This window comes from Vigna radiata, chromosome 11, assembly GCF_000741045.1.
Source record: "Vigna radiata var. radiata cultivar VC1973A chromosome 11, Vradiata_ver6, whole genome shotgun sequence".
Lineage (NCBI taxonomy): Eukaryota > Viridiplantae > Streptophyta > Magnoliopsida > Fabales > Fabaceae > Vigna > Vigna radiata.
Window position 1 is genome coordinate 1,192,810 of NC_028361.1, and position 16,248 is coordinate 1,209,057.

Genomic DNA, 16,248 nt, shown 5'->3' on the forward strand with positions numbered 1-16,248 from the left:
ACACCTCCAATGTTCATACTTATTAGTAAACCAAATGAAATCAACTACTTAGTTTCAGTAGGATTGATACAAAAGTTCAATCCAATGGAAACTGCAACTATAGCAGCTGGATATAGTTGCAGTAGTAGAAATGTACACGACTTTTCAAAAGCATAATATCTCAAGTTATCTCTGACATAGTATTCTGCAGTCATCACAATAAATTCAAATGTTCATCATTCAGCTGTCCTCCTTTTATACTAGAAAACTGTATTCAATTATTCATATTCTCACCGGGTGTATACATTTTTACTAAAGAACGGATTCATGAGACTAAGAAAGGGAAAATTTTTAGAAAAAGTGAGGTGGAAGAAGAATAAGTATACAATATTCTTGTTGTCTATATATGGCATCTTCAATATCATCCAGTAAAACCAGCCATGAAAAGAATTCATCTCACGATGACAACATGAAAACTGAGCAACATCAAGTAAGACAACGCTATAGTTTCATTGAAACGCCTCAAAACTAAACAAACAGCTCAGAGGTAGCAGAATTGGGCTTGAGACTTGATTGAATCTTCCAAGTTCAGTGCTTGTTTCTTTCTTTGATATCATCGTCCAAGTCTTCATTTAGGTGCTGACGGGGTTGCAAAGGCGTATGTGAATCTTCCCAACCTCCAATATCCCTTGATTGTTCTTGGGCATGTGGCAGGTTCTTCTTTCCTTTCGTGCTTCCCTTAATCACAGTTCAGAGCAATTGCATTCAACCTCAGAGAAAAATACACAACTTATTTGCAAAATGTTACTATGTTAACACAGAAAAAAGCACCTCCTCAGTCGTTTCTTGATGCTGATTCACATGACTTTTTTTCCTATTATTTGATGGTAGCTGATCCGCGACATTCCTGAATAGTTGAAACCCCTGGATATCTCCATTTCTAATGCTTGCTTCCAGCTGCAATGTTAACGATTCTATCAATATGAAAACCACATGAGCTACAACGTGGTTGGTATAAGCCAGGCTACTACTAGCACTGGATATTTTAAAGTCTAGTCAAGTTCTAAAACAGATTTGCGGCTACAATTCCAGTCGTGAAATCAAATGTCAAGGTTTTTGTGCTGTTCGATCATATTGTTGCAACTACGATTGCAATGAGATAGCAACTGAAATTTAAAGCCTTGACTCTAATCATTGAGTTCTCAGGAAGCTTTAGCCTTGGTCTGTTGGGCATATTTTTTGCATAAATTAAAAAAAAAAAAAAGACAAGTAAACTCCAAGGCGTGGAAAATGTACATATAAGAAAAACATGATGAGCTCGAACCTGAATGTGAACGATGCAGAATAAAATGCTAGCAATAGGCAGCCAACTTTCTTCAGGCGAAAGTGATAGATTTGACCTGATGAATCACAACATCATATCATTCTCAAGTAAAACAAAACCTCGAATGGAAGTAACATTACTAATCAAATGCTCCTTGGGGGATACTAATTGTTCTCTGGCCATGCATCAAGCGAATAACACAAATATCCTGTTCGGATAAGAAGAGAAAAAAACAAGATAAAAATGAATTTAACTTCTTGCATAAGCCGAATCAATTTATCATCTCAATGGCTCGAAAAGATCCAAGAGAGAGCTTCTACACAAGTGTTTAAGAACAGAGAAAGTGTGGTGTGAAAAAAAGAAATACTAGTTACAAGGCAGATTCGTGGTGTTAGTGAATCGAGAAAGGAACCTGAGATAAGGAGCCATATAAACAAGTGCGTAGACAGCATAACGTCGTTTGCCAGTATCGAGCCACGCGAAAACCCAGCTCTGCAAAAAGTTGAAGATTGTGATGGCAGTGTCACCTATAACGAAAAAATGAAAGAGTTGGGAAAGAAGAGTGCATACGAGCCAATTGAAATAAGGGATGAAGCTTAGAATCCCCATGACGGCGAGCCTTGCGTCGGTTGTGGTGACGGCGGAGTCGGCGTCTTCGTCATCCTCCCGGGAAGCAGCGACGGGAAGAAGCAGAGAGGTGAACATGCAAGCGCCGATTGCGGCGGCAAAGGGGGCATCGTCGGTGAAGACCGCCTTGCAGGTGTGGCTGCTGTTTCTGAAATTGGAAATGGGTGGGTAGGGTTTGAGGGGAATTGTATGAGAAGGGTGTTTGAGAAAAGATTGGAATTTGAAAGAGGGGTATGAGTGAAGAATGGTGGAAGAAATCATGGTGTTGGATGATGATGATGACGATGATGTAGGTAGAACTAAGAATTAAAAAAAAAAAAAAAACAAAACTTTTAGGGATTCGAAAATCCTAAAATTCGAAAATCCTAAATAAAAGCATCTCTCTGCACTGCAACATGCTTCGTGCTCTCATTCTGGTTTGGTCGCGCAATTCACCAACTGTTTGTTCAATGTCCAAAAATCAACGTTTTGTATGACTGAACTAGAGTCTATTTCTTTTAATCAATTTGAAATTAATTTATTTTAGCTGTGACGATAAAATTGATTGATTGTTAAAATTTAAATTAAATTTAATTCAATTTTCTAAAGAATAATTAATCCCGTTAATATATTGTTCGTGTAACTACAACTAATAATAATAATAATAAAAGAGATTTGAAATTGTTAAAAAGATTTATAACAACTATTTCATAACAATATAATATATTATATATCATAATATCATAATGAAAAATGTGTAAATACTACCATTAATACAGCGTTTGACTGTAACAACATTAATTAAATGCAATTAATTAATCTTAATAAATAAATTGTATAACCTTTATGCGAAGCTTGAAAATAGAAACGCAAAGCTTGAAGTGAGTAAGATGCGGGAGTGAAGAAAAGATAGAAAGGTTTGGGTTTTATCATCCCTGCAAGAAAAACACGCAATTTTAGTTCTACTCGATTGCTTCTCTTTCTCAATCTTCCAAGGTAGACCTATTTCTTCTTTATTCGTCAACGATTCACCTCTTCTTAGATTACCGATACGAACATTTGGGTCAGATCTGATTTCGCACAATTTTATGCTTTCGTTTTAAAATCACGATGAAAAGTCAGCTTACCGTGTTTGTTCATTGATGAGGTGCTATAAATCTGCCATGATATATAACGGGTCGTCTTTTTTATTCTTTTATCAAATATAATGTGAATTTCAACTGGGTTGTTGCTAAATTTCATTTTTTAAATCAAATTTTGGAGCTTTTCGTCCTAGGTTGGATGGGATCGAGCTGGGGTTTATCGGTTTCACGCTGTCTTACCTAACATATGTTGATAAGATGTTTTTAGAGAATTATTGAAGGAAATTTGATTGATTTGTTGATTTTTGTAGAAGCAATATGAAGAACCAGCACGGTTATGTGCCACCTGCTTACATACCTTTGGGGCAGTCAGATTCAGAGGTAGTTCATGTCTCTCCGCTTCAGCGTAATGAAGAACATCCCGGTAGCAATAGACCAAACCAAATGCAGCCTCAGTGGTCTTCTGGAATCTGTGCTTGTTTCGATGATACGCAGAGTTGTATGCTACTTCCTTTCCCTGTGACCTCATTTAATACAAAGGTGCCTCTTGACTATGTTTTGAGGAAATTTGGTTGCCTTCGTGTTCCTTTTGATCTTAAATATTAGCGAGTTGATTCGGTGTTTTGTGTATCTTAACGATAAAATTAAAATACAATTGTCACTATGTAACCCAGAGGTCATAAGTTGGAGTTGTATAGTTAATACCACATTAGGCTGCTTCCTGTAAAACTTGCACATAGCATTATGTTCCTCTTTATTCTGTGATAAAATCATTTTCTGTATAACTGGATAGTATTCTTTCTTCAAAACCTGAGAGGATTATTTTGTATAACTGTATTGTGAATGATAGAAGGTTAATACTATTGTTGATGCTTCTGATGGTTCTAACGAGGTTGAGGGATTATGTGGATGGAATCTCAGCAACCGACTGAGAAATTAAGAACACCAGCAGGGGAAACAATGAGAATCGTTATGAAAAAACTCTTCATTTTTTTTTTGTAGCACAATGTTACCCTTTATATTGTGTTTGTTATCTTGCCCACATTAAACCTTATAATTATGTGAACTTTTAACTCATTGAACTTATTTTTGGTTGGTGACTGGAAAATTCTTTGAACTTTTTTTCAATTCACACCAGTTGTTATTTGATGTACACCAACGATAACCACAGGATTAAACAAAATGCACCAACTTTTAGCACCTTAATTGGTGAAAGGAGTTTTCGTTGTGAAGAAGAGCTTGTAGGTTGAAATATTTATATTAGAGTGCCAAAACTCTTGTTTTGTCCATTCGTGGTAATGTTATTTATCATCTAAATTGATTGGCTGCAAACATTTATCATCTGTGCAGGTTGTATAGGTTGTCTTTGTCCTTGCATTCTCTTTGGAAAGAATGCTGAAATTCTGGGTTCTGGAACTTTCCTGGGATCATGTGTTACGCACTTTATATTATGGAGTGTGGTTAATACAGCCTGCTGCTTATTAACTGATGGCCTGTTTTTGGGTTTACCGGGATGCCTTGTTTCGTGTTATGCCTGTGGCTATCGCAAGGCCTTAAGATCAAAGTATAATTTGCCGGTAATGCTATTACAACTATGCTTTACATGAATTCTTATTACAATTTTTCCCATTATTGTAGTCTTTGAAACTTTTGATAATTCTCTGCAACCTCAGGCCTGGAATAAAAGTTTTGTATTTAGCTATTGCATTATTGCTTTTTGAAGAGACTGGTTATTGAAAATTTGGATGTCCCAGAACTAATGAAGTGATGATTCTATGCTATAACGATGTTCTTGCCTTATGCAGGAAGCACCCTGTGGGGATTTTGTTACCCATTTTTGCTGTCACCCCTGTGCTATTTGTCAAGAATATCGTGAGATATGCGAAAGATCTGGGGATAGTGAATCCACAAACTTGAATCTAGCTGTAGTTACAGCTCCACCAATCCAGACAATGCAACCTGATTCCAAGCAATAATGTAGTTATACACTATCGCGCTTTCTCAGTTTTACCACCTTAATTCTCTTCTGGAAGAAAACTAGAAGAATATCATATAGCCATTTGTACATAAAAATTGAATGCGTTTGATGCTTAGTTACCTTAATTTTTGTGTCATATGTACCCTTTTTACTCCTTGAAAGACAACTAAAACAACATATACCATGGCATGACCTAATTTGTCAATATTGTGATCATTCTTACTTGCAATGCTTTATATATATTTGCGTTTATTTTCCCTTCCTTAAATGGCTTTTTCCACCCGTCTTTACACCCTTCCATATACCTTTTCGGTCCATTTCCTTGCTCATTTGTATATTTCTTTTTTCACTCACTTTGAATGTGTTTCACTTCTATTTTCTCAGTCATTTGATTGGTTTTTTCCACATATTTTCATTTAACATGTTTTCTTTTTCTTTTTAATCATTTTTACTATATGTTTCCATCCATTATAATGTATTTTTGTCTGTTTACATCTTTCCACTCATAAATATATTTTTTACAGATTTTTGTACATTATTTTCAACATTTTTTTTTCTACATTTCCTTTTTGCTCACGTACGTGGTATTTATTTCTCGCACTAAATTGTGTGTATGATCATTCAAATAAAAGTTATATTTTGATGCAGTACTTACTATACTAGCCAGCCAGATTCAACAAGCAATCATTAAAAAGTAATCAATAAAGTTAAATAAATGGTTATATCCCAGAAATGTACAACACGTAAAAAGTCTGCGTGTTAGCAATTTACAAAATTTACATTTGTTTTATATTTATTACAATATTTACAATTGAAGATCGTAATGCAGCAAATAGGCACGTTTTGCCCATATGCTGCTGAGATCCATAATGTTCTAATAAATATACGACAAAACATCACTCTATTAAGATATATATGAGATTATTCGGTTAAAAACTCAGAACAATCACCCTATGTAATTATTACGTCCTGATAAATATGAGGAATGAAGAATTGTTTTTAGATGTGCTTACTCAACTAAAGAAACTAGACCTAAAGGTTCCACCATTCAGGCACAGTTGGATCTAGCTGAAAAATTCAGGTAGGGAGCTACCAATAGTTATACCAGTCATTGGGAAAATGCAGACCGTATTTTACCAATAGTCGTTGCAAGAACAGGTTGCATATTTGAAGTGGTGAAAGCGGTTTGAATCTCTAACAACAATCTCCTTCTGAAATAGAGATGATGCTAATTTCATGAAGTTGTGGCAGTCCACACAAATACGAATATTCTTCATTATCTTAATGACATTCCCACCGCATGGCAAACTTCCTTCGTTCATTATGGCAAATACCAATGCCATCTTCTCACTGTGATGAAGTAACTGGTCTTCTTTGTGTTCCACTTCGGTGTCATATAAGGCTAAGCTAAGCTCCGGCACATAACCCATCTCTTTCAATTTTCCAAACAATATCTCAAGCTGTCTTAATATGGCCCCTTTATGCGGATGGTATTGAGCACCAGAGCCAAATTCATGAACCTGCTTCCCAATCTCAACCCAACTTAATCCTGGTTCTTTTCTTACTTTATAGTTGCTCATTTCTTTCCTAATCAAACTAGCTTCTGTAAAACTACCGGCAGAGGAATATACGTTTGACATTTGCACATACCCCATTGAATTGTTTGGTTCTAACTCTTTAAATTTATCAGCTGCTAATTTGGCTAAGAGAGTCTCACCATGCTTCCGGCAAGATCCAAGTAATGAACTCCAAATCACAGAGTCAGGTTTCATTGGCATTTTGCGTATCAGCTCCTCAGCCTCAACTATCTTTCCAGCTCGTCCATAAAGGTCAACCATGCAGGAATAGTGATCTAGTTGAGGAGCAATACAGTGATCATCAGACATGGAGTTAAACAATGTCACTCCTTCATCAACCAGTCCAACATGACTACAAGCTGAGAGAAGGGCAACGAAGGTAGCTGAATCTGGAGAGACTTCCATTTGCTGGAAGAGCTCCAGTGCATCTTTAGCTTTCCCATGTATGGCATAAGACTTGAGCATTGAATTCCAAGAAACCAAATCACGGTAGCCCATTTCATTAAATACTTGTTCAGACAAAGCCAACGAGCCACACCTCGAATAAGCATGTATCAAGGCATTACCAAGAACAGTATCTTCCTGAAACCCTTTTTTAATTATTTGTGAGTGAACAGCCATGGCATGTTGTTCTGTAACAAAATATGCACAAGCTTTTAAGGCAATGGAGAATGTATACCAGTCTGGAAAATAATTTTGACGATGTAGCTGACAGAAAAGGAGGAAAGCCTGCTCAGGATCCCGTTCTGCAAACACAGAAATAAGTGCAGTCCAAGACACAATATCCAGTTGGCTACTTGTATCATGGAAGATCCTATAACAGTCAGAAATGGGTCCTCCAAGATTTGCATAGGATTTTATCAATGCAGTCATCACTTCAATTTCTGTAATAAGACCGCTTTTAACAGTCAGACAGTGCAATTGAAAACATTTCCTGAGATTCACGTTAATGTCGTCAAAAGCACCACATTGATTCAGTGAAGAAAAGACGCTAAGCAGCGTGGCACGATCAAACCCAATTCCACTGCAGTACATGTGTGTAAACAGGCGAATGGCTTTGTCCCCAAGTCCACGAAGTTGAAAACCTGCAATCATTGAATTCCAAGATATAAGATTTCGGAATTCCATTGACTTGAACATGGTCCACGCATTATCCGCTCTCCCATCATAACCTGCGGTGGAGCCAGAGTGTTTGCTATACATTGCAATAAGAGCATTTGCAACATATACATTGGCATCCAAAGAAATTTTCAAAGCAACTGCATGTACCTGTGTGCCACATTCAATGTCACGCTCCTCACAGGCGCTAAGCAAACTTGCAAAAGCAAATTCGTTGGGGCGAAAGCGAGCCAGCAAGCCAGAGAAGAGAAAGAAACACTCTCTGATTAGGCCAGATTGGCCATACCCCGAAATGAGAACAGTCCAAGAAACAATGTTTCTGCGTGGCATTTGGTCAAACACGTAGCGGGCATAGGATAAGTGGCCACACTTGCAGTACATGTTTAGGATGTGATTGGTGAGAAAAAGGTCATTTTGAATTGTGGGGTCTTTCTGCAGCATGTAATGGTGCAGAGCCATGCCATGTTGGAGGCACTTTTTCTGAGCACAAGCATGGAACAGAGAGGCATAGGTTTGAAGGGACAGAGAACAGTGTGTGTAAAGAAGTGAAATAGCTTCTTCAATGTTGCCTTGTGTGGAAAGAGCACGTATCTTTGCATCAATTTTAGTGGGTAAGGTTTCTTGTTCTGCATTTGAAGTACAAAGATTCCGAAACAGACAACGTTTGAAAAACACATAACGCACGAGCTTTCTGGAGCATAACATCAATGCAGAGAGGTGGCTGGCACCAACAAGAACCATCGTGCCTAGTTTTGCATTGTTTGTGTTTTGCGGATAATCTTTTTGGTGAATTCAAATCAATTTCATTTATTTCATTGACCATTTTTTTTGTTAGAACTTATCTTCTTCAATTTATTGGATATGATAATAGTTCCAAAGTTCAATAAATAAGGTACTAATGAACATTATTTCATAATATTTATATTTTTTATTTGATTAAAGTTTGTCATAAAGTAAATGTCTAACCTTTTTGTTAAACCAACCTTGTTGGAATGCAAGCCATTAACTTTGACAGATATCAAAATATCTTATTCCTGGATAACAAACAGTGAAGAAGTGGTTATAAAACTGTGATTCAGTGCTTCTACACATTTTCTGCTATTCTCCAATCTTTCGCATTTCCCATAACAATTCAAACCGTAAATGTTGCATTTTGCCAAACCCGAAGGGATGTCCAGTGCCTCATACATGACCTGAGTAAGTTGCTCTTGCAACGGACACACCTGAACTGAGCAAACATGTCTGTCTCAGTCTCAGGTTCTCAAGTTCTAAGTTTTCCCTCAATTCCACGACCACATTCGAACCCTCCGCCCAAACCTGCTGCACTTCCTTCCTCTTCTTCACCTTCTACTGCTTCCCGTGACTCTGAAACCGATTCCTCGTCAGAAACCAACGCCGTTAAGAACGTCAAGTTCGTCTACGCCAGAGCTTCTCCTTCAATCAGATGGCCCCACCTCAAACTTTCCGAAACCTATTCTTCCACGCACACCCAGTTACCCCAAGACGATATTTTCCCCGCCAAAACTCAACCTTTCGACACCCCGGAGGAACCCCAAAAACCGGGTCGCATTGTTGTGAACAACGACGAGGCCCAAGAAGCCTTGGGGAGACGCAGCAGGACGAGGGTGAAAAAGATGAACAAGTTGGCGCTGAAAAGGGACAAAAATTGGAGGGAAAGAGTGAAGTACTTAACAGACACGATTCTGGCGTTAAAGTCGGAGGAGTTTGTGGCGGGTGTGTTGGAAGAACGCAGAGTTCAGATGACACCAACCGATTTCTGCTTCGTGGTGAAGTGGGTGGGTCAGCAGAACTGGCAACGCGCGCTTGAACTCTACGAGTGCTTGAATTTACGGCACTGGTATGCTCCCAATGCGAGAATGGTTGCAACCATCTTGGGTGTGTTGGGAAAGGCCAATCAAGAGGCACTTGCTGTTGAAATCTTCGCCAGGGCCGAGTCAAGTGTAGGGGACACGGTTCAAGTGTACAATTCTATGATGGGTGTGTATGCGCGCAGTGGTCGCTTCGATAAGGTAAAGGAGCTGCTTGATTTAATGCGTGAGAGAGGATGTGTGCCTGATCTTGTGAGTTTCAATACTCTGATCAATGCAAGGATGAAGAGTGGTGCAATGGAGCCTAATTTGGCTCTTCAACTTTTGAATGAAGTGAGGAGGTCCGGGATTAGGCCTGATATAATAACATACAATACCCTCATAAGTGCTTGTTCAAGGGAATCTAATTTGGAGGAAGCGATGGCAGTTTTCAGCGATATGGAGTCTCAAAGGTGTCAACCTGACCTGTGGACTTACAATGCTATGATTTCGGTGTGTGGTAGATGCGGGCGTCCCAGGAAAGCTGAGGAGCTGTTTAAAGAATTAGAGTCTCAAGGATTTCTCCCAGATGCTGTGACTTATAATTCTTTGTTGTATGCTTTTTCCAGAGAAGGGAATATAGAAAAGGTGAGAGAAATTTGTGAAGAGATGGTGAACAAGGGTTTTGGCAAGGACGAGATGACATACAATACTATCATACACATGTATGGGAAGCAAGGCCGGCATGATCAAGCACTCCAGCTTTATAGAGACATGAAGTCTTTTGGTAGGAATCCTGATGCGGTTACGTATACTGTTCTGATAGATTCACTTGGGAAAGCGAGTAAGGTCGAGGAAGCTGCAAATGTGATGTCTGAAATGCTGGATGCGGGAGTTAAGCCTACTTTGCACACGTATAGTGCTTTGATTTGTGCTTATACCAAGGCTGGGAGGCGAGAAGAGGCTGAAGAGACATTCAATTGCATGCGTAGGTCAGGGATCAAAGCTGATAATCTAGCTTACTCAGTTATGTTGGATTTCTTTCTGAGATTCAATGAGATGAAAAAGGCTATGGGGCTGTATCATGAAATGATTCGCGAAGGTTTCATGCCAGATAATGGTCTCTATGAGGTCATGGTGCATGCACTTGCGAAGGAAAACATGTGGGGTGTTGTTGACAGAATTATTGAAGATATGGAAAAACTGAGAGGTATGAATCCACAAATTATTTCATCTGTACTTGTTAAAGGGGGGTGTTATGATCATGCTGCTAAAATGTTAAGAGTTGCCATCAGCAATGGCTTTGAATTGGATCATGAAATATTTTTGTCTATCATGAGTTCGTATAGCTCATCTGCTAGATATTCAGAAGCGTGTGAACTTCTTGAATTCTTGAGAGAACGTGCTCCAGATGATATTCAAATGATCACAGAAGCACTCATCGTTATACTTTGCAAGGCTAAAAAGTTAGATGCAGCTTTGGAGGAATACAGAAGTAAAGGAGGACTTGGTTCATTTAGAAGTTATACCGTGTATGAATCTCTTATTCAGGAATCTATACAGAATGAACTCTTTGACGTAGCTTCTCAGGTTTTCTCTGACATGAGATTCAATGGTGTTGAGCCATCTGAACGTCTGTATCAAGCCATGGTGTCTGTCTACTGTAGAATGGGTTTACCTGAGACAGCCCACCAATTGTTGTATCATGCAGAGAAAAACGGTATTATACTTGATAATAATGTATCTGTTTACATTGATATCGTTGAAACGTATGGGAAGTTAAAGATATGGCAAAGAGCAGAAAGCTTGGTAGGGGGTCTGAAGCAAAGATGTTCAAAAGTGGATAGGAAAGTGTGGAATGCTCTAATACATGCTTATGCATTCAGTGGTTGTTACGAAAGAGCTAGAGCTATTTTTAACACAATGATGAGAGATGGGCCTTCTCCGACTGTAGATTCTGTAAATGGTCTATTACAGGCTTTAATTGTTGATGGGAGACTGAATGAGCTTTATGTGGTAATCCAGGAATTGCAAGACATGGGATTAAAGATTAGTAAAAGTTCTATTCTTTTGACACTTGAAGCATTTGCTAAGGCAGGAAGCGTATTTGAGGTACAGAAAATATACAATGGGATGAAAGCTGCTGGTTATTTTCCTACCATGCATCTCTATAGAATAATGCTTACATTGCTGTGCAAATGCAAAAGAGTACGAGATGTGGAAACCATGTTATGTGAGATGGAAGAGGCAGGTTTTAAGCCTGATCTTCAAATTTGCAATTCCGTTCTTAAATTGTATTTAGGTATTAATGATTTTAAAAGCATGGGTGTCATTTACCAGAAGATTAAAGATTCTGATCTTAAACCAGATGAAGAAACTTATAATACATTAATTATAATGTACTGCAGAGATTGTAGACCAGAAGAAGGTTTTTCATTGATGAATAACATGAGAAGCCTCGGTCTGGAACCTAAGCTGGACACATACAGAAGCCTGATCACTGCATTCGGTAAGCAACGCATGTATGAACGGGCAGAGGAACTTTTTGAAGAGCTTAGATCAGATGGTTATAAATTGGACCGTGCTTTTTATCATTTAATGATGAAAATGTATAGAACTTCTGGTGATCATCTGAAAGCTGAAAATCTACTGGCCATGATGAAAGAATCAGGGATAGAGCCCACGACTTCCACCATGCATCTGCTTATGGTTTCTTACGGTGAATCTGGACAGCCTGAGGAAGCTGAGAATGTTCTTAAAAACTTGAAAACAACTGGAGTGGTTCTGGATACTCTACCCTATAGTTCTGTTATTGATGCATATCTCAAAAAAGGGAATTTTAGTGCTGGAATTGAAAAACTCACAGAGATGAAAGATGCAGGCATAGAACCAGATCATCGAATATGGACATGCTTTATCAGAGCTGCAAGCTTGTCTGAGGGAGCAGATGAAGCCATTATTCTTTTAAATGCACTCCAAGGTTCTGGATTTGATCTACCAATCAGGTAATGATTAGTTCATTAAATTATTATTTTATCCTTTTAAGCTAAAGATCAGCTTTCATTGTCATTAAGCGGAAGCACAAATTACTCTTTCATATTTGTCAAGTTAATATAATATATACTAATTGTTCTGTAGGCTTCTTAAAGAAAGATCAGAGTCACTAGTTTCAGAAGTTGACCAGTGTCTGGAGAGACTAGAACCTGTGGAAGATAATGCAGCCTTTAACCTTGTCAATGCATTGCTGGATCTCTTGTGGGCATTTGAACTACGAGCCACTGCATCTTGGATTTTCCAATTGGCCATCAAGAGAAGCATTTACCGCCATGATATTTTTAGGTAGGTATTTATTATAGGTACTTCTGCATAATTCTTAGCTGCTGTTCCTTATTGCTTGTATCAATCAATTGCAGAGTTGCTGATAAGGACTGGGGAGCTGATTTTAGAAGACTATCTGCTGGTTCAGCTCTGGTTGGTCTTACGTTATGGCTTGACCACATGCAGGTGACTTCTCTTTCCCCTTTTCATTGCTTTCAAAATTGCTTATGGTCGTTCACTTCTAAGGTTCGAGGCTACATATTATTTTCATGCTGATAATTCTTACCAAATTATGAGCTTTCAGCTTCGCTTCATCTCTCTAGCTTCTCTGTTTGACCTTAACATTGGAATGTTGGTTTCAATGCAGGATGCCTCCTTGCAGGGCTATCCAGAGTCACCAAAATCAGTTGTACTTATAACAGGAACAGCAGAGTATAACATGGTATCCCTTGATAGCACAATGAAGGCATACCTTTGGGAAATGGGATCGCCATTCCTTCCTTGCAAAACACGACAAGGTGTCCTTGTAGCAAAGGCTCACTCCCTCAGAATGTGGTTAAAAGAGTCACCATTTTGCTTGGATCTGGAGTTAAAAGATGCCCCAAATCTCCCAAAGTCAAATTCAACGCAGCTTATTGAAGGATGCTTGATAAGACGTGGCCTTGTTCCAGCATTCAAGGAAATTACTGAGAAACTGGAAATAGTGAGTCCGAAGAAATTTTCAAAACTGGCTTTGTTACCTGATGATCAGAGAAGTAAGACCATTGAAGCTTATACTGAAGGAAGGAAAGAGAAATTGGAAAAAAGAAAGAAAATTGTTGACCCCAGACGGCTGAAGAGGATCATGAAGATCAGAAGCCTTAAAAGAAGGAAATATTTTCGGGAAGCATCCATTCCAAATGCAATTGGGAAACAGAGGACTTTCAAACCAATTGGTACCGAACGACTGTCATAATGCAATGCCACAAACTCTGCATTTTGCAAGCTTACTCTGTACAGATAACAACACTCTGCCTTACACAAACATGAACTTTTCACAAAAAAAGAAAGTTAAGTGTTATTTCCAAACTCAATTCTTATCATTCTCAGCTTTATATCCTCATGAATAATAATAATAATACTTAAATATATTTTTAATTCTTGAAAGAAGACTAATTTATTTTATTTTATGCAGTTTCTTTATCGATGGATGTAAAGACATCTCTAAATAAATTTACTACATACGAAGGAACGAAGGATAATGAATTCAATTTTTAAAAAAATGAAAATATAAATATTTTACAACGAATAAAAACGGAAATTTATATTTTTATAGGAATTCTAAATTCACAGAAATGAAAGAAAAAAAATTATATAAAAAGTAAATTCAAAATTCGGTGAGTTATGCTTGATGTTGGTTGAGAAATAAATATAAAAAAATCAAAATGAGAAAAAAGACAAGTTATTGGTTTGGGTTGATTTAGAGGATTCTCACGGTTCAAACTTTTCAAATTTGCATTAGAAATAATGGTATTATAATATATTTTTAAATTTATTTAATATAAAGTATAAGAATAAAATAGTTATAAATTTATTCAATAGAGAGTACAAAAATAAAATAATTATAAAAGTATAAAATCTTATATTTTCTTAATAAAAATAAAAAAATAATATTAAATGAATGTAAAAAAATTATATATATTAAAAAATCATTTTTCTTTAGAAAGGATTGTGAAAATATACTTAGCTGAAATTTATTGGAATTAAAAAATGATGATAAAATTTATTTTTTATTTAATAAGTTTTTAAATCTTGATAGTTTTAAATAAATTTTATTAACAAAAAATAAAGTGAGTATTGAAAATAATGTCTTAGAGAACGTAAAGTAGGTTTTTAGGTTTCAGTTGGACCCTAATAGTAATAATGGATTCTGAACTTCGAATAATAGTTAGATCAGAACGAACCTTACCAAACTTCCACTTTCCAAGACAGAACATCAACGACAGATGGGTTTGATTGCACCGCTTAAATTTCGGTCTGAAGAAATCTGTTTTGGATAATTGCTTTTCCTGTTCGAGTTTGAGGTAATTAGTTTCGGATATTTGTTTGAGAACTATTTGATAAAATGCCTAACATGGATTTGAATCCTTAGTAGGGTTTTTAGGTTACTGATTTTGATATTCCAAAGGATTATTGAGATTTTCATATTGCTTATCGTTTCCATAACGTTCTAATCTGATGTAATAAAGTGTGAACGAACTCACTCACCAGCATCGTTGTTCTTCATGTGCAGAATCTAGCCCCGAAAACTTGTATATTTTTTGAGAAAGCAAGATGCGATGGGAAGCTCCAAAGTGCAAAGGCTTTCTGGGATGCAGAAACAAGTGCTTAGTCTTTTCAGAGGGTTTCTGCGTGCAGCACGGTCCAAATCGGAGGAAGAGCGGCGCAAGATAGAATCAATTGTATCGCAAGAGTTTCGGCGCAATGCACAGAGTGTAGATCGGAAAAATTTTCTTTACATTGAGTACTTGCTTCGCCGTGGCAACAAACAGCTTGAACAACTGAGGAACCCTGGTATCACTGGCTTATCTTCATTGCAACTTCATTTCTCCAAAACTGATTCCAATGGCCATTCAAGTAATAAGGGTTAAAAATTACTGTGTTTTTACCATTACATTTAAAGGTCTATAATTGCCTACAAGAAACCCAACGAATTCATTTATGATCATTTTTCTCATCCATGATTCATTATGCTTGTTTGTTAAGCCTGCCAAACTGTTTTTTTCATTGCTCGAGTAGACACAGGTTCATATCATGAACATTCAAGAAATTCGAAATTTCAATCAAATAATGCAAAGTATACTTATTTTCATAGTCCGTGTTAAAATAATTAAGTTGTGTTGTCAACAGCCGGAGTCTAAGATTGGTGAACTGTTATTTTTCTGTAGAAAATAATTAAATTGTGTTGAAAACATGATTCCATGTTTTAGACATAAGTTTCACCGAAGCTACATTTGTAAGTTTTTTCATTCATTCAAACATGAGTTTTAATTTTTGTTGTATTCATGGTCGTCAATAATAGAAATCACTGTCTTGTTCATACCCTACGCCTAACATCAACTCAATCAAAATATAAAAAATAAGAACTAAAAAAAAAAAGATTAAAAAAGTAGTCCGTGTTAATTTATTGATTTCATGTCCAAAACTCAATTTTGATTACTAGTTTTAAAATAGCATTATGTATCCAAATTGATTTTCTATAATATATTTTCTAAACGGAAAATGACATGACACTACACGCACATTTTATTTTGAATCAATTTTGTTAAAGATTGTAATTTCAAAATAACTATACAAATAAATGTCTAGTACCAAACCTAATCTACATGGATATTTGACGCGATCAACATCTAGTCTAACATGTTATGATGTTATTAATGGTAGCATATTACTAAAAGTAAAGGAGATGGTGCAAGTT

At 37.0% G+C, this 16,248-nt stretch overlaps 5 protein-coding genes across 6 annotated transcripts; 3 read left to right on the forward strand and 2 right to left on the reverse strand.

The window, feature by feature from the left end:
* Positions 1–342: 342 nt before the first annotated feature.
* LOC106777046 lies at positions 343–2,382 on the reverse strand. Its single transcript, XM_014664552.2, has 5 exons — positions 1,874–2,382; positions 1,716–1,795; positions 1,304–1,379; positions 811–936; positions 343–717 (listed from the first exon to the last, which is right to left on the reverse strand). The coding sequence occupies exons 1-5, from the start codon at positions 2,189–2,191 to the stop codon at positions 568–570; spliced, it is 750 nt and encodes a 249-aa protein (XP_014520038.1). The 5' UTR covers positions 2,192–2,382; the 3' UTR covers positions 343–567.
* A 368-nt stretch (positions 2,383–2,750) lies between these two features.
* Positions 2,751–5,226, forward strand: LOC106777010 (protein PLANT CADMIUM RESISTANCE 10). Of its 2 annotated transcripts, none has more exons than XM_014664508.2 (4): positions 2,751–2,826; positions 3,303–3,490; positions 4,342–4,568; positions 4,797–5,226. In XM_014664508.2, the coding sequence occupies exons 2-4, from the start codon at positions 3,310–3,312 to the stop codon at positions 4,965–4,967; spliced, it is 579 nt and encodes a 192-aa protein (XP_014519994.1). In that variant the 5' UTR covers positions 2,751–2,826; positions 3,303–3,309; the 3' UTR covers positions 4,968–5,226. The 2 variants fall into 2 exon arrangements, with proteins under 2 accessions (XP_014519994.1, XP_014519993.1); XM_014664507.2 differs by having other exon boundaries at positions 2,759–2,905.
* A 647-nt stretch (positions 5,227–5,873) lies between these two features.
* Positions 5,874–8,551, reverse strand: LOC106777370 (pentatricopeptide repeat-containing protein At1g71420). Its single transcript, XM_014664950.2, has one exon. The coding sequence runs from the start codon at positions 8,404–8,406 to the stop codon at positions 6,103–6,105; it is 2,304 nt and encodes a 767-aa protein (XP_014520436.1). The 5' UTR covers positions 8,407–8,551; the 3' UTR covers positions 5,874–6,102.
* Positions 8,552–8,663: 112 nt separating this feature from the next.
* On the forward strand, positions 8,664–13,908 carry LOC106777903 (pentatricopeptide repeat-containing protein At3g18110, chloroplastic). The gene is made up of 4 exons (XM_022775714.1): positions 8,664–12,478; positions 12,612–12,812; positions 12,887–12,977; positions 13,159–13,908. The coding sequence occupies exons 1-4, from the start codon at positions 8,904–8,906 to the stop codon at positions 13,744–13,746; spliced, it is 4,455 nt and encodes a 1,484-aa protein (XP_022631435.1). The 5' UTR covers positions 8,664–8,903; the 3' UTR covers positions 13,747–13,908.
* A 756-nt stretch (positions 13,909–14,664) lies between these two features.
* On the forward strand, positions 14,665–15,521 carry LOC106777364 (succinate dehydrogenase assembly factor 1, mitochondrial). Its single transcript, XM_014664944.2, has 2 exons — positions 14,665–14,854; positions 15,064–15,521. Exon 2 carries the CDS (start codon positions 15,110–15,112, stop codon positions 15,419–15,421), a length of 312 nt encoding a protein of 103 aa, XP_014520430.1. The 5' UTR covers positions 14,665–14,854; positions 15,064–15,109; the 3' UTR covers positions 15,422–15,521.
* The last annotated feature ends 727 nt before the right edge of the window (positions 15,522–16,248 follow it).

What these genes read in the sequence shown, in the direction of transcription:
- LOC106777364 (XM_014664944.2), top strand. Translation starts at nt 15,110, where the DNA reads ATGGGAAGCTCCAAAGTGCAAAGGCTTTCTGGGATGCAGAAACAAGTG.
- LOC106777010 (XM_014664508.2), top strand. Translation starts at nt 3,310, where the DNA reads ATGAAGAACCAGCACGGTTATGTGCCACCTGCTTACATACCTTTGGGG. An exon ending in TTTCGATGATACGCAGAGTT is followed by an intron (nt 3,491 to 4,341) that starts GTATGCTACTTC and finishes TCATCTGTGCAG; the next exon opens with GTTGTATAGGTTGTCTTTGT. An exon ending in GATCAAAGTATAATTTGCCG is followed by an intron (nt 4,569 to 4,796) that starts GTAATGCTATTA and finishes TGCCTTATGCAG; the next exon opens with GAAGCACCCTGTGGGGATTT.
- LOC106777903 (XM_022775714.1), top strand. Translation starts at nt 8,904, where the DNA reads ATGTCTGTCTCAGTCTCAGGTTCTCAAGTTCTAAGTTTTCCCTCAATT. An exon ending in GGATTTGATCTACCAATCAG is followed by an intron (nt 12,479 to 12,611) that starts GTAATGATTAGT and finishes ATTGTTCTGTAG; the next exon opens with GCTTCTTAAAGAAAGATCAG. An exon ending in TACCGCCATGATATTTTTAG is followed by an intron (nt 12,813 to 12,886) that starts GTAGGTATTTAT and finishes AATCAATTGCAG; the next exon opens with AGTTGCTGATAAGGACTGGG.
- LOC106777370 (XM_014664950.2), bottom strand. Translation starts at nt 8,406, where the DNA reads ATGGTTCTTGTTGGTGCCAGCCACCTCTCTGCATTGATGTTATGCTCC.
- LOC106777046 (XM_014664552.2), bottom strand. Translation starts at nt 2,191, where the DNA reads ATGATTTCTTCCACCATTCTTCACTCATACCCCTCTTTCAAATTCCAA. An exon ending in TCTGCATCGTTCACATTCAG is followed by an intron (nt 937 to 1,303) that starts GTTCGAGCTCAT and finishes TTAACATTGCAG; the next exon opens with CTGGAAGCAAGCATTAGAAA. An exon ending in ATCAAGAAACGACTGAGGAG is followed by an intron (nt 718 to 810) that starts GTGCTTTTTTCT and finishes ACTGTGATTAAG; the next exon opens with GGAAGCACGAAAGGAAAGAA.